The sequence below is a fragment of the Rhinatrema bivittatum genome, chromosome 17 (assembly GCF_901001135.1).
Source record: "Rhinatrema bivittatum chromosome 17, aRhiBiv1.1, whole genome shotgun sequence".
Taxonomy (NCBI): domain Eukaryota; kingdom Metazoa; phylum Chordata; class Amphibia; order Gymnophiona; family Rhinatrematidae; genus Rhinatrema; species Rhinatrema bivittatum.
Genome location: NC_042631.1, coordinates 46,794,543 through 46,817,292, shown reverse-complemented (window position 1 = coordinate 46,817,292; position 22,750 = coordinate 46,794,543). Strand labels below are relative to the sequence as shown.

Sequence of the window (22,750 nt, the reverse complement as noted above, 5' to 3'; positions counted from 1 at the left end):
GTGAAGTATCAGTCTTCTCCCATGCTGTTGAAGCAGAGAGCCATGCTGGATATGCATCGAAAGTGAAGTATCAGGCACATTTGGTTTGGGGTAGTAACCGCCGTAACAAGCCAGCTACTCCCAGCTTTGTGAGTGCGAACCCTCTTTTCTTCTCCCCTGCCGTTGAAGCAGAGAGCTCTGCTGGATGTGTGAAGTATCAGTTTTTCTTCTCCCCTGCCGTTGAAGCAGAGAACTATGCTGTATATGCATTGAAAGTGAAGTATCAGGCTTATTTGATTTGGGGTAGTAACCGCCGTAACAAGCCAGCTACTCCCCTCTTTGTGAGTGTGAATCCTTTTTTCCACATTTTCTCTTGTTGTTGTAGCTTAGACGGATGTTGGAGTCGCAGTAACCATGTGTATGTTTATTTAATAAGGGTATTGTCTCCAGGCAGTAGCCATCATTCTGGCGAGTCACCCACTCTTCATTGGCGGCCTCTTGACTTTATGGATCCACAGTGTTTATCCCACGCCCCTTTGAAGTCCTTCTGTTTGTTCATGGCTCGCACCCAACATGCATTACAAAAAGTCTAATTCCACAGGAGCTCCAAGTGTCTTGTTTGCAGAGTTTTCTGGTTGACAACACAGCAGTGCATGTAAATATAATTTGCATGTGGTAAGTGATATTTTTGCCTCAGCAGACTGTACTTTTGAATGTTCGTTTTATGTAAGATTTATTATAAATGCATAATTTAATTGTGTGGGTCTGTAAAGGGTGTGGGAGTGCGTGTGTGTGTGTGGGGGGGGGGAGTGTGGCATGTGTGCAAGATTGTAAGGCTTGCCTAGGGTACCTAATACCCTTTGGGGGGGGGGGGGGGGCGTGTCAGTTTTTATAAATATAGATTGCAGGACAGAGCTGGGCTTTATTTGATGGCCCGGGTCAGACACTGAATGAATCGTGGGGGGGCGCAGCACAGTAATTTTTCGCACAGGGCAGCAAAAAAGCTAGCGCTGGCTTGACATGTAAATTTGACATGTGACATTGTGACTGAAGAGTGGGTGGCTCGTGGGAATGACGGCTACTACCTGGAGATTAATATCCTTATTCAATAAACATACACACGGTTAATGCGACTCCAACATTGCTCTAAGCTTCAACGGCAAGAGGAAACATGGAAAAAAGGATTTGCATTCACAAAAAACGCGGGGAGTAGCTTGCTTGTTACAGCGGTTACTACCCCAAACCAAATAAGCCTGATTCTTCACTTTCAATGATATCCAGCATAGTTCTCTGCTTGGGTAAACAAATAAGCCTGGGGGTAGCTTGCTTATTGCGGCGGTTACTACCCCTAACTAATTAAGCTAGATATTTCACTTAGATGCAGCTCCAGCACTGCTCTCTACATTAATGGCCGGGGTGGAAGGGAAATAGAACCAAAGGTTACTAAGGGCCAAGTGTAACAGATAAGTATGAGGAAAAAAAACAAGTGTGAAAGCTTGCTGGGCAGACTGGATGGGCCATTTGGTCTTCTTCTGCCATCATTTCTAGTTTCTATGACATGGATGTAACATATGATTGCTATTCTAAATGGCCTTATACATGATGGAGTTTTTCTTTGTTATTTATGATTCTAACATCTCATTTATGGATCAGAGGAGCTGGTCACTCATGGTGGGACATCCAGTACCCTCCGGTATCTCTTTAAACATGTCACAGTAAATATGAAATGACACATGGATTATGGCGGGTTTGGGAACCCCAGTCAAGAGGGAAAACGTTTTAAGCCATGTAAACCATTTGCACGCTAATGTTGCGTTCCTGCAGGAAACTCACATAACATAAAAGGAGCATAAAAAGCTTTGGAAACAGTGGGTTATCCCAAATTTACTCTGCTGAAGGCACCACAAAGAGTTTTGGGGGTCAGGGATTCTGTTTCACAAAAACGGTTCATTTAAGATGATTTAAGTCAAAGGTAGACTCAGGGATATCTTATACGTTTGGGGGAGCTTCTGGGAAATTCTGTTACTCTAGTATTGCATATGCACTTATTAAATATGATCACACATTTTTTACTATTTAAATATTCTTGAAATGGGGGAATATAATGGTGGTGACTCTAATTGCATTGTAGTGTCAATTTGGGATAGACAACTAAGCTTATGAATCTCACCCTTGAGTGATCAGAAAAGAATAAATTTCTTATGTAATCATCTTAAACTGCTTGATCTATGAAGAACTCTCAATCCTTTTGCAAAAGATTTTACTACTACTACTTAACATTTCTATAGTGCTACACACAGCACTGTACAAACATACAAAACGTCCCTGCTCAATAGAGCTTATAGTCTAATAAGACAAACATACAGGACAAGAGACTTGGTTAAAAGAAAAGAAAGTTAGTCAAGACTAAAAACAGACAATTAGGCATATGATTTAAAAGCGGTTTCAAAAAGGTGGGTCTCATTAGTAATCTCAGATCACTGTCCAGTCTTGTGTGTTATGGTGACAGCAGATACGGAGACAGAATGTTCACAGTGGAAAATGCCTCCTTGTTGGGTTAACGACCAAGACTTCCCTGATTTTTTAAAAGCAAAATGGTTGGAATTTGCTTCTTAAATGCTCAACATATGGAAAATCCCATCTTGTTTTGGGAGACCACCAAGGCGGTTCTCACAGAGAAATAATTAGTTTTGTGAAGTATAAACAAAAGAAACTTCATTCAGATATCTTAAAAATGGAAACTCAACTGAAAACCTGTAGAAGAAACTTACTAACCAGCCCTGATAAGCAGGCTTTAGAAGAGTTTAAAACAATACAAGTAACACTCAATCACTTGCTCAATTAAAGGGCTTTTATAACTCTCCAACATGTGAAACATACATTTTTCCAATATGGAAACAAACTGGGTAAATTGCTAGCCAACTTAGTCAAGAGTCAAGCACAGTCAAAATTTATTCCCTCAATTAAAAATAAGCATGGTGGGCTTAGGTTTCTAAATTACTCCTCTGAATTATACTGTATATGGGATCTGGGATAGACAGGACCCTAATGGAATGTTTTTTTGAGAGATATGGTTCTGCCTCAAGTTTATGTTGAGGATTTGGACAAATTGAATAGACCTTAGTGTTGACTTCATGACAGCAAGCAAATTATTACCTTTTTTTAAGACACCAGGGCCAGATGGTGATGTCCTCTTTTACAAATCTTATAGAGGAGGTCCCTAATACTTTGAGTAGAAGTGTTTGAGAGTATGGGGCCAATGCAATATCATGCACATAGGGTTCCAGGCGGGGCATAGATTAGATCAATTTGTAGGTGATCGGATTTGAAGAAAGAGAGTTCGAGGTTGGTTGTTGTATTAGATTGTTGTATGGTTAGGCCTAGTCCTTTTTTTGCCGCTAATAGAAGCCCTCCACCCCTTTTTTTGAGTCTGGGGATTGAGAAAAGGTCATAATGCTGGGTGGGAAGTTGATTCGTTAGTACTGTATTTGTGGGTTTCAGCCATGTTTCTGTGATTGCACAGATGTCTGGCTTGATTTCTGTAAGATAGTCATTTAGGATGTGAGACTTCGTAAGAGACTGTGCATTAAAGAGGGTAAGAGAGAATAGAGAGAGGCCCAGAAATCGAGCAACAGGAGAGATCATTACTGGAACCAGCCTTTGTTGACGGATGCCGGGAGGCGAGGCAGGTTTAGCTTGAATTATGCGTTGTTTGCTGATAATAGGGATAGTGAATATGTGCATCTTTGTGGAGGAGATGCAGTTGAGAGCGGAGGGTAAGGTAGGGGCTGTTGCTGAGGGAGTGGTGAAGACAGCCGGTGAGGTAGAGGTTGTTGCTCAGCTGTGGCCTGTAGGCGGTGTCTGACTGAGGTGAGGGAGCTGTGCCCGATGGGGCAGTGAGCTGTAGATGGTCACTTGGTCGGAGCGGGGGCCCTCAGATGTAGGTGCAAAATAGAAGGGGCCTTACCCCGTTGTGCTCAGGCGCCGACTGCGCTATCCTTACTCTGAGCACCTGTTCTTGCTGAATGTTATGAATTATTAGGAAGGGAACGGTCAATAAAACGGAAAATGTCATAATGCCTCTGTTTCGCTCCATGGTGAGACCGCACCTTAAATACTGAGTACAATTCTGGTTGCCACATCTCAAAAAAGATATAGTTGCGATGGAGAAGGTACAGAGAAGGGTAACCAAAATGATAAAGGGGATGGAACAGCTCCTATGAAGAAAGGCTCAAGAGGTTAGGGCTGTTCAGCTTGGAGAAGAGACGGCTGAGGGGGGATATGATAGAGGTGTTTAAAATCATGAGAGGTCTTGAACGAGTAGATGTGAATCAGTTATTTACACTTTCAGATAATAGAAGGACTAGGGGCATTCCATGAAGTTAGCAAGAAGCACATTTAAGACGAATCGTGGAAAATTCTTTCACTCAACGTACAATTAAGCTCTGGAATTTTTTGCCAGAGGATGTGGTTAGTGTAGCTGGGTTCAAAAAAGGTTTTGATAAGTTCTTGGAGGAGAAGTCCATTAACTACTATTAATCAAGTTAGGGAATAGCCACTGCTATTAATTGCATCAGTAGCATGGGATGTTCTTGGTGTTTGGGTACTTGCCAGGTTCTTGTGGCCTGGTTTGGCCTCTGTTGGAAACAGGATGCTGGGCTTGATGGACCCTTGGTCTGACCCAGCATGGCAATTTCTTATGTTCTTATATTCTTAACAATACGATTACACAGATTTCCAGTTGGAAAGAGCAATTTGTGAACCTTTAAACGTAAACTATGTCCTCCATGCCTCCAAGGAAGAGTTGCACTCTGTGTGTCAACTGTCGTTGCTAGTGGATTCGATTAGAAGAGGAAGGAAACAAATGGCACTGTTGGTCTCAATCTCACATTTTTTGCCACTGAGTGGTAATCCTAAATTTCTAACTAATATGCTACCAATGTCACATATACTAAAAATATCTCTACTGTGGAATATGGAGGAATTCTTAGATAAAAGCAATGATACTTTGCATTCTTATGCTTACTGTCAGGAGCATTTAGGTTTGCAAAGGATCTTTTCCATTTATGTGGGCAGATACAGTACAAGCATATTTAAAAAAAAAAAATACAATGCAAGATGGAGCCCCATTATCCAACCCTTCATTTAATGCTTTGGTCAAAATATTTGGGTCACATAAAGGATCCCTTTATCAACTATACAGCTTTTAACAATTAAGAGAAGAATATCCAATTTTTAAAGCTTTAGCCGATATGTAGCAAAAAGACCTAGGAATAGACTTGGATGTTGATGATTTGAAGAGATTGCCACTTCTTGATTTACACAGTGACGATAAATGTAAATCTTCGTGAATTGCAATTGCGGATTTTCCATAGATCTATATTCACCCTGGTGCGTGCCCATAAAATAGGCTTAATTCAAACTAGTGCTTGGCTGAAATGAGGAGTGTTGAAGGCTACACTTCTCCACTGTTTATGCGAGCGTCTTCACATTCAGAGGCTGTGGAAAAGTATAAGGCAAGAATTTCGTTTGTGGCACTGGAAAACGCTAATATGGCCAGGTCCATTTTGCATATTGAGATATGAAGGAGAAGTGGTTTATGCAGGAAAACGATATAAAATGTTGCTAAAAGCATATTTAGTGGCAAAAAAGTATATTTTACTAACACTGGATCCAACCTAAGCCACATATGACAGACTTGCTTCAGCTGGAATTCTGGTCAAGCTACCGAAAATCAGAGAAGCATACCAAACTGCTTTTTAAGGAAACTTGGAACTCTTCTGTACAGTGTTTTCCTAAAGTAGTACAATTGCGATTTCCCTTTTGATTGTGATTGAGTAACTCCCTTTTGAATATGCAATGACCTGCCTAGTTCCCGAGATACTTTATATACTGGGTCCTTTCTCTAAAGTGACTTTGTTCTTTGAGATATCAGGTTGCATTTGGTGGTCATCAAATGTTAATTAAAATTAATCCCTGTCATTTGTACAAAGGAATGGGAGAAAAAAGGAAAAAAGTTGGAACTGTTGCATTTGGAATTCATTATGTCTTTACTGTGATATTTTATTCCTTAATAAAAATATATTTTTTTAAAATCCCAGCAGATACCTGAAAATATCAGCTTTCTTGTTAGTTTGTTTCTATATCTCATTTCTTTTTTTTTTTTTATCTAATATATATTTCTTATGTTTACACTGAGTTTTTTTTAATGCATGGTGTGCACCTTTTATTAAATCCGGGCCACAGGCAGTGGAATGGGATGGGCCACCAGGACCATGGCCTGATCAACTTTTGGCAGGGCAGCAAATCCGAAGCCCCATGGCTCTGCTGTTATCTGTCTTACTGCCAGAGATTTTTTTATTTATAGAGATACAATTAGAACAGCCCTTCGGTGGCAAATCACAATCTTCACTTGCTCGGTGTGCTACATTTTCACCCTCAGCAGTCACTGATTATCCCCAACCTCAAAGACTGGCTGGCTGGCTGGCTCAAGCAACACTTACCAACCCAAGCACTGGAGGCTCACCCCCTTAATAGGATGGCCAACTTTTCCATGGACCACAACTGGACACTCCACCAAACTTGAGGACTGGGGACTGACAGACTGCTGTCAGTTGTCAATGGTTTTCAAGCATCCCCACCATATACTTTGTTTTATAAATTGTAATTATTTCCATTATCCTCATAAACTCATCAACCACAGCATCTCTAATGCACACTTACACACACACACTGAGCCTCCTCTCTCCCTCTAATTCCCTATTTCCCCTCCTCATACAGCTTTTCTCTCCAGCTTTTCTCTCCCTCTAATTCCCTATCTCCCCTCCTCAGACAGCCCAAGGTTGGATTATAGATTTCTGGGAGACAGGGCTGGAGGGAAATCAAAAAAAGTTAGTGTGGCAATACTCCCCCTCCCAAATGATAGGACATAAAAGCTAAAACGAATAGACCACTGCCAATATCAAGTGCCAGACATTAAAAAGACACACAAAATCATTCCCAACTTTTCACTCATGAAATCAGATAATGAATGTCAAATAAGACCCTTCTACTCTTCCTCCATCTCATCCTGTTCGCTCTCCTCTACTTTCATCTTTTGGCTTTTCTTGACTTTTTCCCCTGTTTTCTCTTCTATGACTTTCCTCCTTTCTCTAGCTCCCCCCTCTCCATGCCACTTCCCCCATCTCTCTTCTCTCCCATTCATCACTTCCCTCTTCTCATTATTTTTACATTTTATCCCCACACCTTCCTTCCATCACCTCATCCCACTCATCCTTCTGCAGATGCTCTCAGCCGGCTTTCCCTATTCCCAGCTGGTTCTCTCCCTCCTGTGCCACCTGCCTCTTGTTATGCCCCCTCGCTTGTGCTTCTCTCCTGTTTCTAGCCCCCTACCTCCCCATGCCCTCACCTTCTGCCCTTCTCCTTCCCAGTGCTCTCCTCTTTCTCTCTCTGCTTCCCATGTTCCTCTCCCTCTCTACTTTGTGCCTCTTTGGTCTCTCCCTTCCCTCCTCTATCTCTCACCCATCTTTCATGCCTCCTCTGTCTCTCCCCTTCCCAGTGACCCCCTCCTTCTCTCCATGCTATGTGTTTCCCCGCCCATGCTCCCCATATAAATATATATATATATATATATCCTTTCCTCCCTTTGACCCATTCCTTCCCTCCATGCCCCCTTATTCCCTCCCATACTCCCCCATTTGTGTGTCATTTCCCCCCCCCCCCCCCCGCCACCGTACCTCTGTCTGTCTGTTTCTCCACCTACCCCTCTTCTGTGCCTGTATCTCTCTGCAGCCCCTCTCTCGGGTCTTGGCTGAAAGGGCAGTGAGGGAGGGGGTTGGGAGCCAAAGGGCTACTACTGCAGAGATCTGTGGAGCCACTGGGAACCAAGGGCTGTGCTGGGCACTGCTCATGCCATCCAATCACAGCCAGCTCTCAGCCTTGCCTTTCTCTCTCTGTAACCAGGAAGCTGGGGGAGAGAGGAAGAGCCTCCTGCAAAATCTGGATTTTCAGCGTCCGGTCAGTACTTCTGACTAGGATTACCAACTGGCTCCAGATTTTCAGGACAGGTTGATTCAGTCCTGGGATTTATTCTGATTGCATTCCCTAAGAAAAGCAAGACTATATGTACCTGCATACAGGTAACTAAAAGCAGGACTGGATCAACCTGCCCTGAAAATCTGGATCCGTTCAGCAACCCTATTTCTGACCGGATACTGCACAGCACGTCTGAAAACCTGGCTGTCCGGTCCCAAACCGGGCAGTTGGCAACCCTAATCCTCAATGCTATTTGCTCACCAGTGGAAGTTGATAAAACAGCAGCAGACATCTTCTGTTTCTCCCTGCTCCCAAGAGCACCAACTGCACGGCACATGCAGGCCAGGTTAATCCACGGACTCTGTGCTGCAGCACCCTCAAGTCTGACTGGCCCCAACAAACCCTGTGCCAATGGGTACCCAGATCTGGCTGACCCCAACACATAGTTCCACCAGGCCAAAGCACACACCACTGAGGCCTGACCCATGGGGTCAGCAGCAAAAAAATGTGTTTTTCCAGAAATTTGGTGCACACATTAGCAATTCTTTTTTTCTGTCAGCATGCCAAATTACAAAACAATCCGTTCAAAGGATTCAGAATTACAAAAAATAAAAACATATATTTGACTTTAAAACTTTTTTTTGTCCTAATCTAGCTAAAAGGCTTGAAATTTTTAAATTTTATGTATTCCATTACAGCTTAACCCAAATAAGGTAGATTTGATATTTATTAGGAATGTGTATTCATTGAGCCATTCGTTTCATGGGTACTCGTTTGACTCGCTGATTTATAGTATGCGTGTAAGAACGGATGGTACGCGCAGATTTTATTAACAAGTGACGCATGTTCCATCCATTCTTACGTGCGTCCCATAAATCCACGAGGTACACGTGTAACCACGAAACAGATGGCCCAACAAACGCACATCCCTAATATTTATTAAATTAAGTTTTAGGGCTTACATTCCACAATATGATTCTGCACAGCAGCAGTAGAAAAATAGATGAAAAAATTAATTTGTTTACCTGGAAAACCAGATTAAGACAAAGATCTTTTCAACTGCTCAGAAGCACAGGGGCATAAATAGCTGTAGGTACTAATCATTTTCCCCATTGACAGAGAATGGGCGAAAACGTTTAGTACATGGGCCCTACGTAACTTGCTCAAGGTCACAGGGTGTCAGTAGCAGTGAGATGTCCTAAACTCAGGTCTCATCATTCAATGCCTCGGTCTCGAAACACGTCTAGCACTTATGAATGCTGCAGTGCTACTGACACAGACAGCAGCATGTCAGCAATTAAAGAGAATTATCGTTCTTGTTGAGATATGCACAGATTTACTAGGATTATAAACTTCAACCACATAAACTAATCAACCAATACAAGCTAAACGAAAAGTGTCTTCCTGGAGCTGAGCACCATTGCCTTTCCGAGGCCCTCCCTAACATAAGACGTTCCATGCTGGGTTGGACCAATGGGTCCTTGAGTCCAGCATCCTGTGTCTGACAGTGACCGATCCGGGTCACCAGGAAGAAGTACCCAGGCGAGGCCTAGTGAGGAGCCAACAGGGCTATGTCTAGGAGGGAGTGAATCAAGGCAATTCCCTCTCAGCCATGTGCTTTAGAGGTTCTTGCACCCCTGACAGTAGTTCTGGAGAACCAGCAGGGTAGGGAGTTGTACATCTCCCCTGTGGGGCATCCGTTCATTGCAGTGGAGGCAGTCTTCTTGCTCAACGCTGCTGCTACTACTGCTACACCCTCTCATCATCCCACTCCATCTAACCATCGCCATGAGGCAAACGTGTCCACCAACCTTCTGCTATCTCTTCAGGTTTGCTGGGTGGCTCTGTTTGCTGGCAGTGTGCAATACTTGCCACTGTGTCACTGAGCCCTTTTTAAAAGTGGAAAGGCCAGGCCCCTCCATGTTCAACAAAACAGACCCCCATGGCTCCCAAAGCCCGGCACAGATCCAGCCGCGATGGTAAGAAGCAGGACTCGCTGAGGCCAGAAAGACTCACACATCCCACCTGCTCCTGGCTCAGCAAGGCCCCACACTGTCTACTGCCATCATCCCCAGGCCCAATGCTGCTGCGTTCAGGGGCTCATGAGAGGTCAGTCCAGATGGAGGAGGAAGCGGGAATCAGGATGTCCACGGTGAGAGAGAGGGGATGTGGAAGCCAGGAAACAGAAGGAGCAAGGAAGTCAAGAGGTCAGGCAGGGGGAAGGTGCATGGGGAGCAGGACTCAAGAGGTTTGGGAGGAAGGGGACAAAGTACAAGATGACATCAGCCTCTACCCTCACCCTCTACTTTGGGGGGTAATTAGCAGACATAAAGCCCGTCCAGTTCTACAGACGTAAGGTGATGCTGGGGAAAGGATGCAGCAGTAGGACTCAGTGGGGCTGGGAAGGGGTAGGAGGGGACAACAGCGGTGGGGACAGGGTGAGTCTGGGCAGGGAGATGAATAACAAGAGGGCCAGCGAGTGAGCAGAAGGGAGCAGGGCGAGTCTGCACAGGGGGCATGGGAGGAGGGATACAACAGGACACGGTGGGATGAGCTTGGGCGAGCCCAGGTGATGTGGATCTGTTAAGAGATGGGTGGGGGATCCAGAGAGAAGAAAGTGCATGAAACTCGGGTTTTACCTTATTTGTTTTTCTGCCATTTAATTCCAAAGCGCTGTGAATAGGAAGAGAGAACTCCTCTGACCCTCACTGACCACCTGCAGCCGCTTTCTCTCCAGGTCTGACTCAAACTGCTGCTAAATAGGAGGGAAAAACAAAACAACAAAGAAGAAAGGCATGAGTCACATTGAAATTACATGATATATATAAAGAATGCATCTCATTGCTCTGCGTGGCCTTTCTCCTCTGGCGCTCATCAGGGAGCTATCATGCCACCTTTCCAGTTTTTATCAGAGAGTCATCACTGAAAGCATCTTGCCTTACCCCCTCCACATCCAGTTCTCATCAGGAAGCCATTATGCACTGTATGGATCTCATCAAGAAGCCATCATACAACTTCTTGCATTACACCTTTCCATTTATTTCTTATCAGGGACTCATCACTCAGCTGCTTTCCTTATCATCAGGGACCATCAGGCACAGTCGCTCTGTAGTCCTCTGCTCTCATAGGTGAGCCATAATACTCAGCCTCTCTCATCCAGCTCTCATCAGGGACCCATCATTCTCAGCCAAGTCTCATCAGAGAGTAATTAGCATGGCTTGTTTAGGGCCCAAATTATCAAATGCTTTTCCCATAGGCCCAGAAAAAGCAAAAACCCTGAATAAATCAGGCCCGGAGGATCTAATCCCTTCTCTTTCTATTTTTCTCTTAAACTTTCTTAACATAAGAGATATTCAAAGTGGGCAATTATCAACTCTCTATTATTAATAGTCATCCTTCCAAATCTGCACAGTGCTGTGCACACGAACAGTGCTATATCGATAACAATCACTTGCTATGTGAGTATACAGCACTCTGTACATTGATGGCATTTGGTAAATAATCACTCTGAGACTGCCCAATGCTATGTATGCTGACCCTACTTTATCTATCTATACCCCTCACTCCTGCCCCCCTTTCTCGCCTGCTCCCTCCCCCGCACCCTGTTTATTGTAATTTTCCTCCTGTCTCAAGTTTATTGTAAACCGGCGTGATGTGCCCGCACGAACCCTGGTATATTAAAAGCTGTTAAATAAATAAATAAATAAATAAATAAATAAATAATAATCATTCCTCTGAGACTGACATCCTTCAGTAACTGTACAGTGCTATGTACATTGATAGTGCTTTATGTATAATAATCACTCTGTGTACAGTGATGAACTTTCTGAATAATCATCATGCTAAGTGTACAGTGCTGTGTTCACCACTGGTTCTTTATCACTGACAATCAGCATTCCTCTGAGTGTACAATCCTAGATTTTGATTCAAGAAACTTTATTAACATGATGGTTTGTACATGTGTTGCTGAATTCATATATAAAAAGGACAATTTTGAGTCAGCTCATGGAGGCTGCAGGACTGTGGAAGAAAATATTCAAAGGGACCCCCTTCGTGCTGGGTTTCCCTTTGAAAATCAGGCTGGTGGTGCACGGCAGGGACTTAGTAGCCACCTATGTTTGTACCTGCAGAAAGTGCAAGTGGAAATCCCTTCCCCCAACCTAACCCCACCTCTGTTTTTTGCCATGAGTAGAAGTAGCTATGCTGTGCCAGCGCAGGTATTTTCATCCATAGCATCTCAGCCATCCTTCTTGTGCAAGTTAAGAGTGTTTAACTGCACAAAAGGGTTAGAAAGTTGCCCTCTCATGGTTAAAGAACATAATAACAGTAAAAGGTAGAGAAAGAACAATAGCCAAGACAACTTCCGGGTTCTGGCGATATTCACTGGTCCTGTATCAAGTTCCATTTCTGACCTGGTGGCAGGATAACATATTTTGCTGCTATAGCTGCAGTTTCTCCTCTCTCCCCCAGGATTCTGCGGAGTTTCTCATGCGTCTTTCATGGGAATTCTTTGATTTTCCCTGTCTGCTCTGGGAATATGCAGCTTTGTTTACTGCACAATGAGAGACGAGATGCATTTCTGTTTCTAGTTCTCTTGTGTTGCATTGCGTGAAGAGCCTGGCTTCCTGAGGTTTCCATTTTTCTATTTCAGTTCTCATCTGGATATTTCTAGTTCTGATTTGTGGTCACTTATTCAGACCTGCCAAGTCTGCTACAATCAGTGGGAGACTCCCATTTTGGCAAGTCATTTTCCACACTCCTGCTGGGGCAGCCCAAACTCCGACCCAGTGGCCTAATTCCCAGTGGTCCGGTCAGTTAGGAGGTGGCGGCGAAGGCTGGTGCAGTACGAGACAGAGAATACAATGACAACGTTGTTTCCTGTCTAAATCTGCCCCCTTAAAGGCGCAGGGGGTTGCAGGCCATCTGCATTGAAATTGCTACCAGCTGTTGAGTCCCTGAGCCTCTGAGGGATGAACCTGGATGGGACCTACTACTGCTACAGCAGCTAGGTCTTCGGAGGGGAGGGAGAAGGAGTAGGTCAAGGACTGCAGACTCTGCAGAGAAGTCCTGGAATAGGTAGACGCCTGAATTCTCATATTCCAGCTCTCTCCATAACTCGGATAGTATCTCTGAAATTGTGCATGGGAATGATTACCACTCTGGGCTTGCCAGGCAGGGGGGAGGGTGAGAGATCAGTTGTCATGGGGGTGGATGGGGTGAGTTGCTCCAGCAGGACGTGTGTGTTGTCGGAGGAGGGTGGGAAGCACATATGTCAGTTGCTTGGGAGGCAAATGGCATTTTCCCATTCAGGGGCCAGTAAACGCAGTCAAACTCTGCTGTGCTCCACCATTTGGGGAATATACAGTATCAGAGAGGCCCCCAGTCTCCTGCTGTCTCCGTTTCCTCTCTCTGCCTGTGTGTAGCTCCCCAATCAGGGCCGGTGCAAAGGTATCAGACATCCTAGGCAAACCTTATAGCCTTGCACCCTCCCGCCTCATGGTTGTCTCCCCACACAATTAAAAATGATGCGTTTATAACAGGTTTTACATGAGAAAGGACACTCAAGGTACAATCTTCTGAGATAAAAAGATCACATCATGTACATTATATTTACATGCACTGCTATGGTAGCAACTAGAAAACCCTGCAAAAATAGACATTTGGAACCTACATATTATCAGACCTTCTGCAACTTGTGTTGAATGTGAGTATGGTCCTTAGAAAGCCATGCGTAAATGGCATTACAGTTATAATATAGTAAATCTCCCATACCAAAACAGCACTAACTGCCAGCACTCAAACAGTAACAATCCTACCAATGAAAAGGCAACACTGCAAAGATTACACAAGGCCTAAAAATAACAATACACCTCTATTTAGGAAAACAGAATAAACCAGGCTGCTACAGATTCCTAAAGTACACACTAGCAGAATACCTCACTTCGGTCACACATGCAGAACACAGACTAATGCAGAATAAAAAGACCATAAATTATAAATAGAAAAGTGCAGGCAACAGCTGAACTGGAAGCGCAACAAGCCAGACTCTGTAATCAGTGCTAGATTCCTCATAAAACAGTTTATAAAAAACTATAAAACAGTCATAATTATTGTGCTTTCTCCACAGGTGTTCTTCTGTTTATTCCCTGCTGGCCAGTTTTAAACGCATCCTGCTTCCACAGCATCTCTCTTAAAAGCAGTGTTCTTGAGAGAAAACAAGATGGCACCCTGAGAGGGTGTACCTTCGTTTACTCCGGATCCAAGATCTTGTTTAAAAGCTATATAGCGATATTTCTTCAATATTTAAAATGCCTCATAAGAGAAAAGGCAAAGTCCGGGTTTTTCCACCCGCCCAGGACATTGCTTCCGCCCTCCAACCACTGCAATTGAGGGCGTCTATCCCCGCTGGAGAGCAGGCGAGAGGAGAGAGCCTTACTCTCCTGGGGAACTTTCATTGAGCCCTCCGGACCCCAGAACACTGATGAGAACTTTGCCCCCAACAGTCGACGGAGGAGTAGAGGCGCATTCCGATGACATCATTGGGCGAAATCTACTGGGTGGCCCAGACGCCTACCGAGCGGTTGGAGAGGTAGGAGGTACTCTGAAATCTCGAGTGTCTGAAGTGCCGAGAGAAGGAGAGATGACAGCAGACACCCCCTAGAACAACGGGAGAGCTTGGTGAAGTAGCCGGTCTTGGGGTAAGAACCTTCCCCGGCAATTAACTAAACCAGCGATCATTACTCTCGATAATATCTGGGAATTCATGGTGAGGATGTCTTCAAAACTAGATAATCAAACCCTGAAACTGGATGATATAGCCACTAAAGTAGGGGTATTGGAAGGGAACACATACCAAAGATTTGATGAACAGGATAATTCTTTAAAGAAAATTAATGACGACATAAAAAGCCTCCAAAATGCGAATGTCACAATGCTTTTAGAAAGAATTTCATCGTTAAGAAGACTAGAGTCAATTGAAAACTATATGAGGCATTTAAATCTAAGATTTTTAAATTTTCCCATTGTATTGGGGGAAATACCTTTGTTATCCTTTAAGAAGTATGCCTTGGAGGTTTTAAAGATTCCTCAGGAAGAGATACCAGCTACAAAGAAACTTTTTTTCTTGCCTAAAAGAAGCAGCACCCCTTCAGTATTTCCTGCTCAAGGATCAGATTTCCAAAATCTGACTAATTACCTAGAAAATTCAAATGTAGAAATTATGCATCGTGCTGTGCTTTTTGTTTCCTTCTTTGATGAAACAGCTGTCTCTCTGATTATGAAGAATTATTTAAAAAATATAAATGAGTTATACTGTGGGGGTTTTGTTCGTGTATACCCAGACCTAGCTAAGTCTACGCAACAACGTAGAAAAGAATTCCTCCAGATGAGATCTGAGACCATAGCAATAGGGGGTGACTTTAAACTACGCTACCCCTGTAAATGCATTATCCAACTGGCCAGAAATACCTGTATTTTCTTCTTTCCAGACCAGTTAAGGGGTTTCTTAGCTGGTAGGAGACCTCCCGATGAAAATTAAGGGGTTGATATAAATTAAGGGAGTGGTTAAGGGCACCTGTATATGTAAAGATTTCTAGTTATATACTCCTCTTAAAGTTTCTTTTCTCTCTCGATTTCCTATGTAAATAAGAGGTTTTTTGAAATAGGAATATATGGTCTTGTGTGATAAAATGGGCTAGTTTGCCTTAAGATTTTGTATCTCTGTAATTTCCAATACAAATGTTTATTTGTATATTATCTAAAAAGAAGATAAATTAAAAAAAAAAAAGCAGTGTTCTTGCTTAACCTGTGATAGTTTTGTGTTATTCGGGATGGTATCTGTCGACTGTTCTCAATCCCTTTTGTAAAGTATCTGATGTGATTGAGGGATGGGAGTGGAGAGGGTGATGGGGGTGGGATTAATGTGTAAAATTCCTTTTCTGGTTATATAACTTCACAGTTTGGGGATTGTTTTGTTCTGTATTCATCTTTTAAATAAAAAAAAAGAAACAAGGAAAGTATGCAGAATAAAAAACATGAACACAACATTATCAACAGCAACAGAAAAGCTGCTGTGGAAGCAGGACGCTTTTAAAACTGGCCAGCAGGGAATAAACAGAAGAACACCTATAAGCAGATTCGAACGTTAGGCCTTCTTCTGTATTGTGGAATACATCACAGACACTGGGTCCCACTTAATTGGGACTTATATGATATTTTATGCTTATTGTTATAATGGTAGATTAGAATTGAGGATCTTGTTTTTTTCTATGGTGAACACTTTATTATACCATTAACTGGTGGTCAGCCTGCACATTCACAGCTTCTGCTATATTCCACTCAAACTTCGAAGTAGGGATGCCTGGGAGCTATTCCTTGTATTTTCAATCAGCTTTGGTCAGTCCATGCGCATCAGCAGTTAATCTGGCCAGCCGTGCAAAATAATGCTTATTTTACTTGTCTCTATTGCTGTGGCCCAGACTGTGCTGGTCACTGTTATCTCCTGCTTATGCACAGTATGACTATTTCTTCTGCCTATTAATAAAGTCTGGAATTGAAGAAATGGCCTCCTCTGTCTGTGAGTAAAAGACTGAGTTAAACTATCTGTTCAAATTGTGCATAGGAAAGGCATCACATAGACAGAATAGTAGAACCATAGTTAGAAAAAGAATAACTATTTCAAAACAGCTGACAAATAGAATAACATCCAATAATTAAAAATGCATATAATTTTTTTTAATTTTCCAAACACCCAATAATTAAAGCAAATAAGGATTTTTAAAAATTCTCTTTTCTCCATACCTAGAAACGTTTGATTTCCAGATGGCCTGAGACTGTCATGGATTAGGAGGGGGAGAGGGGTTGTTGTATACAAACTTTCTCCTCTGTTATATACAAATACGTTCATTCACACATATTTACACACACACACATGCTCTCTCCCACTCTCTCTCATACACACACGCTCTCTCTCTCCCATTCACACACACACACGCTCTTCTCTCCCACTCTCTTACATCCACACACCCACACACACACGCACTCTCCCCCTCTTACACACACCCATGCTTTCTCGCACTCTCTTATCCTTTCCTTCAGTAGAGTCTCCATTAATTTTCTCCTCACTGAGATAGTTTCCATCCTCCTCTTTCCTACCACCCTTGTGAAGAGGGACCATAACCGCCTTCTCCAATCTCACAGCACCACTTCTGTTTCCAGGGATCTATTGAACAGATCTTGCAGAGGACCCGCCAGCACATCTCTGAGCTCCCTCATTATCCAGGGATGAACCTCATCCAGTCCCATGCATATCAGCGAGTCTTTCCTGCACTTCCAAATGGAGATCCTAGGCTCACAACCCAGAAAGTCTGCATGTCCCCCTCAATATGGCAGAGATTCTTAATGACATTTTATAAACATCAAAGACTGGACAGATCACATGTTTTTTGCACTCCCTTTTGTCCACCAGTGTCTAGAGGGCATCTTGCTGCTTTTGAGAAAGCTGCTCAGCCATCTTCTGCATCTACTTCAGAATGTCCTGCATGTACTGGCCCATAAAGAGCTTGTAGAATGCTATGCAGGACACGGGCATAGCACCTTGAAAGAATTTTCTCCCAATAGTATCTATGGCTCTAGAATTCCTCCCTGGGGCCATTGATGAGTGAGTTTTAGAACATTTGGCCTTTTTGATAGCGGATTCAACTGCCACAAATTGTTTTGGTGACTGCGACTTGTCAAATCCAGGAGCTTTCTGGACCCCTATGGAGTCACTAGATTACACTGTAGCTCAGTATTACTAGAGCTATGTATCTTCTGTGAATGGTTAATGGGGAGTGCAAAATTTCAGTCTATTCCTTAAAATGAAAATGTTCTGATTGACAGAGATTATCTAAAGTTTATCTCAGGGAGGATGGCTAGTAGGAGGAGGTAGTGAGTAGCCCTTCCCTTAAGGGTGTGCATTATGTATTTTTTCCACAAAAGGTTAAAGGTTTATCCTTGCAAATTAAATTAAGTCAGCTTTGACTTCCCAAAAAGCAGGGAGGCATGGCACTTCCCAATTTACAGATTTACTATTGGACGGCCCAGTTGGTCTGTTTAAAAGTATGGTTCAGTCATCAAGATGAGTTGTGGTCACATCTGGAACGCTTACAAGCCAATACTGCAAATTTGGCAATGTTACCATTTATGGATGCGTCCTCCCCACTGCATTGACGATGACCAATGACCAAACGTAGCCCAATTTTGGTCTACATGCTTAAAGTGTGAAGCCAAATACTGAAATACCTAGAGATTGGGGGGAAAGTATCTCTCCATTGGCTCCTATATACAGGAATGCAAGTATTTTGAGTCACATGTTCTCTCAGGTGTTTTGGGACTGAAGAGCTAGTGGCTTATTTTGCTTAGCTCAGCTCTTGGAGGACGGAATATTTTGAATCTTTGAGTTGCTGAGCCAAGAGTTTGATCTGTCTGCACATAAACATGCCAGATACTTGCAGCTCCGACAGGCTTAGGCAAATTAGTAGATCTATCAACCCTTCTGCAGTTGTTAATTGGCATAGAGAATTTTATGGATGATCCCGATGCCTTAGCTAAAGGCATTACTGTTATATACTTGGGGATACTGCCGAGTAAATTTGCATCTGAAACCGCATAATCACTGATTGACAAATGGAATGCAGATTTGGGCATGGATCTAGACCCTAAAGCTTGGAAAGTTATTTGGTCAGATGCACACCGTAGCTCACTCTGCATGAGGAGAGTGGAACTAATGGTTAGACTATTGCATAGAAGTTATCGTACACCAATGTTCTACTCTAAGTTTTCTCCACAATATATTATGTGTTGGCGGGGCTGTGGAAAAGTGGACACCTACATCCATATGTGGTAGCATTGTCCGGGGAGAAAAATGCTGACGACATACAACTCCTCATTCCAATTACATCTACCACCGAAGATGCACTGATACTAGCCGCCTCTCACCTCGATTCGATCAAAAATATGCTAAATCACCTAAAACTATGTCTTAACATGAGCAAAACTGAATGCATCCTAATCGAAAGAAAAAAACTCAGGATCCAAAACCAACCCATCCCCCCAAATAGACACCATCCACATACAACTTAAAGACAACGTAAAAGACCTTGGTATTTGGATTGACAATGAACTATCCTACAAAAAACACATCTCAATAAAAACAAAGGAAGGTTTCCACAACTCCAAATACTTAAACACCTAAAACCGATGCTTCACCACCAAGACTTCAGAACAGTCCTACAATCTCTCATCTTCTACAGCCTTGACTACTGCAATTCTCTCCTGATAGGTTTACCTAAAGTGACCTTAAAGCCACTTCAATTACTTCAGAATGCCACTGCGAGAGTCCTTACCGGCAAAAAGAAATCAGAACACATCACGCCCGTACTCAACAGTCTACACTGGCTTCCAGTTGAAAAAAGAATTGAGTTCAAAATACTAACAGTCCTACACAACGCAATTTACAAAACAGATAACACAGCCCTTGACAATGTCATACACATACACAGATCGCAACGTACAACTAGAACAGCATGCAAACTACAACTAGAAATACCATCACTCCCATTAGCCAAGCTATCCACCACAAGGAACAGAGCCATATCCATCGCCGGTCCGAAATTATGGAATTCACTTCCAGAGCGCTTGAGCTCACAAAGCAACATTAAGTCATTTAAAAAAGAGCTCAAAACATGGATATTCAGCCAAACATTCAAAGGCGGTATTGGCTAATCTCACACAATATAACATAACAGACCCAATACATATAACCTTTACCGGATATGCAATGGAACTACTAAGTCTATGACTCAGAACGTCTTAAGCTATAAATTATTTAGTTGATCACAGATATACCCTTGTTATAATCGTTTGAAGTTTTTGCTTGTATTAAGTTAGTTGAATGTTCTTCAGTTTCTAAGTTCACTGTTTAAATGTAATAGGTTGTTGTACTTGTAAACCGGAGTGAAGGCTGCTAGCTATACCTCGGGATATAAAAAAGGTTAAATAAATAAATAAATAAATAAATAATTTCTGGTCACTAGTTATTCAAGAAATTGCCCATATTCTGGGCTATCTTGTCTTTACTGCACCATTAACAGGTCTACTGGATAAATGGGAGAGATTCTTAGTTCCTAGAAAACACAAAAAACTCATGGGACAGCTGCTTTTAGCAGCTCGAGTAACTATTGCCACCTTCTGGATACGTAATCTCTTCATAGTCCATTGGCACATTCAAGTACAGACGACTGCAGACATTGAAAAGCTGCGGTGGACATTAAAGAATGAGCAATATAAATACACAGCTGTGTGGGAATTATACCATCAGTTTTATACTCCAGCTGTGCCTTAATAGATTTGCATGGGCAGGTAACGTTGTGGGCATTGCGGTGAAATGCATCTCTAGTTGTACTGACTGCTTGCTTGCTGCTTTTTTGTTACACTAACTGATGGCCATCTGTGCATAGTTTTGCTTTTTGCTTTGATTGTATGCCAAGAAAATGTTTATAAATAAAGAGTTAAAAAAAAAGTTTATCCTATTTCTTAAAAAACAGAATATTCTAGAGAGTGATTCAGGGCCTGCCCTGGAGGTGTATGCAATGTACTGAGTGGCAAATATGACTATTAGCCAATGGTGGAGTGAGTTGCAGTTGTATAAAAGGAGGAGCTCTGCCTGGGCTCAGGGCTGGTGGTCTGAAGGAGGAGTCAGGACATCAGAGACTCTGGAGGGTCCATGGCAAGGGGTGAGAGGAGAAACAGCAATGCTTCATCCAGAAGTGCTACCAAAAGCCTACAATGTGGGTGGAAAGACAAAGGGAGTAGAGGAGAACATTTGTGCTTCATCCAAAAGTGCTACCAAGGACGTACAGTTAGGGTTGAACTGAGAGGAAAGGCCAGTGTGGATTACAAGTGAGAACAGAGGAGTACCCTGAGGTGGAACAGAAATGCCTAAGAGACAAAACTTACTTACCAAGACAAAGCTTGGAATTTGGATACAGAGATTGCGCTGGGTGGGCTGGCTGGACTTAAGGGGAAGGTCGCAGTTGGTTATTTCAGTGCAGGTTCGAGACTACCACTAAGCTCCAACGGACTGGGGTGCACTGTCTCAAGAGACTGGATTGGAAGCTGAATCTGAACAGTGATCACTGAGAAGGGAAGATATTTATGTATGGATCTAGACTCAGGAACTGTGTTGGAGGGCTGGATAGATCTTGGAGGGATTGCAGCTGGTTATTTCATCACGGGGCTGGGGACTGACACTAAGCCCGAAGGACTGGAGGTGTAAACCCTGATGCTACTCCTGTAATGTGTCTGGATGTGAATTGCTTCTCACGTGAGTGCAAAGTGGAGCTTTCTGTAACACTGGGAGCTTGGTGATCTATTCAAGATGACCATTACATCTATTCAGAGTTTGAACCATGCTTTGAACTTAAAAGTTCTTCTGTTTCTATTTGGATTACAATAAACATTAATTATACTGGAACACAAGTCAGGTGTGGACATTGGATTTTCATGACTGTGTTTGAAGTGTTTTCATCTAGTCTGGCCTTACAGGTTATCCTGTCTACAGCTCATGCCCTGAGACTGAGTCTACCCATCCTGGGGCTGCTGGACAAACACTCTCCAAGGCTGGGAAGGTGTCCCCTTGGCACAGAGGTTAAATCTGCCTTCCTATCAAGGGCGGTTTATAATGAGGCTGGGCAAGACGACTGCCTCAGGTGGCAAAATTTTGAGGCAGCAGAAAGTGCTCCCCCAAAATACCCCTGTGGTTGCCACCTCATTGCCTTATTTAATGAAAGTCAGTTGGGTTTCCACACTCCACTGACAGGAAAAAGGAAGACAAATGTGGCTGCAGCACTCTTGATGAAGTGCTGGTCGGTTTCCCACTCCCTGCCAGCAGAAAGAAAGCCCCACGTGACTCCAGTGTATACAAATGATCTGCTGGTGGAGTTCCCACTCCCCGCCAGCAAAAAGTCCCCACACTACGCCAGCACATAAAAATGACATGCTAGAGGGGTTCCTACTCCTCATCAGCGAGAAGGCCACATGCGACACCGGTGCATAAAAATGACATGCTGGCAGGGTACCCACTCCCCGCCAGCAAGATAACAATGCTAGCACATAAAAATGACATTCTGGTGGAGTTCCCATTCCCTGCCAGCAAGAAGATGGCCCCACACGATACCAGACCAGCATGGCTGCTCTGGATGGTGACTGCTGGTTGGAGAATCATAGAAGCCCTGTCCTTGCAAAGCTTTGAGAGAGTCTTCACCACTAAGGGAATCAGAAGACATGCATACAGAAGGCCTGCACCCCAAATAGAGGCCAGGGCATCCGAGGCTGGTTTGCAGCCTGACCTGTACAGGGAGCAGAATCGATGCACCTTCCTGTTGCAGAGGGATGCGAACAGATCTACATCTGGGCTCCCTCAGAGGCAGAAAATCTGATTTGCTACCCCCTGATCCAGGGACCACTCATGGGATCTGAAGACTCTACTCAGCCTATCCACTATCAGGATCTCTGTTCTGGCCAGGTACATAGAAACATAGAAACATAGAAATGACGGCAGAAGAAGACCAAACGGCCCATCCAGTCTGCCCAGCATACTTATCTATTTCTCTTGGCTCTTAGTAACCTTTTGGTTACATTTCCCTTCCACCCCCACCATTAATGTAGAGAGCAGTGTTGGAACTGCATCTAAGTGAAA

The 22,750-nt window shown here is 43.3% G+C and overlaps 1 protein-coding gene across 3 annotated transcripts in view; it reads right to left on the bottom strand.

The window, feature by feature from the left end:
- Positions 1–22,750, bottom strand: part of SLC25A22 (solute carrier family 25 member 22) — a 233,242-nt gene that overhangs the window by 165,892 nt on the left and 44,600 nt on the right. For 2 of the 3 annotated variants that reach the window (XM_029582910.1, XM_029582913.1), the window contains exon 2: positions 10,653–10,768. In XM_029582910.1, the coding sequence (XP_029438770.1) occupies positions 10,653–10,672 (20 nt within the window). In that variant the 5' untranslated portion in view covers positions 10,673–10,768. The remainder of the gene's footprint in view (positions 1–10,652; positions 10,769–22,750) is intronic. The other variant, XM_029582914.1, reaches the window with a different exon arrangement.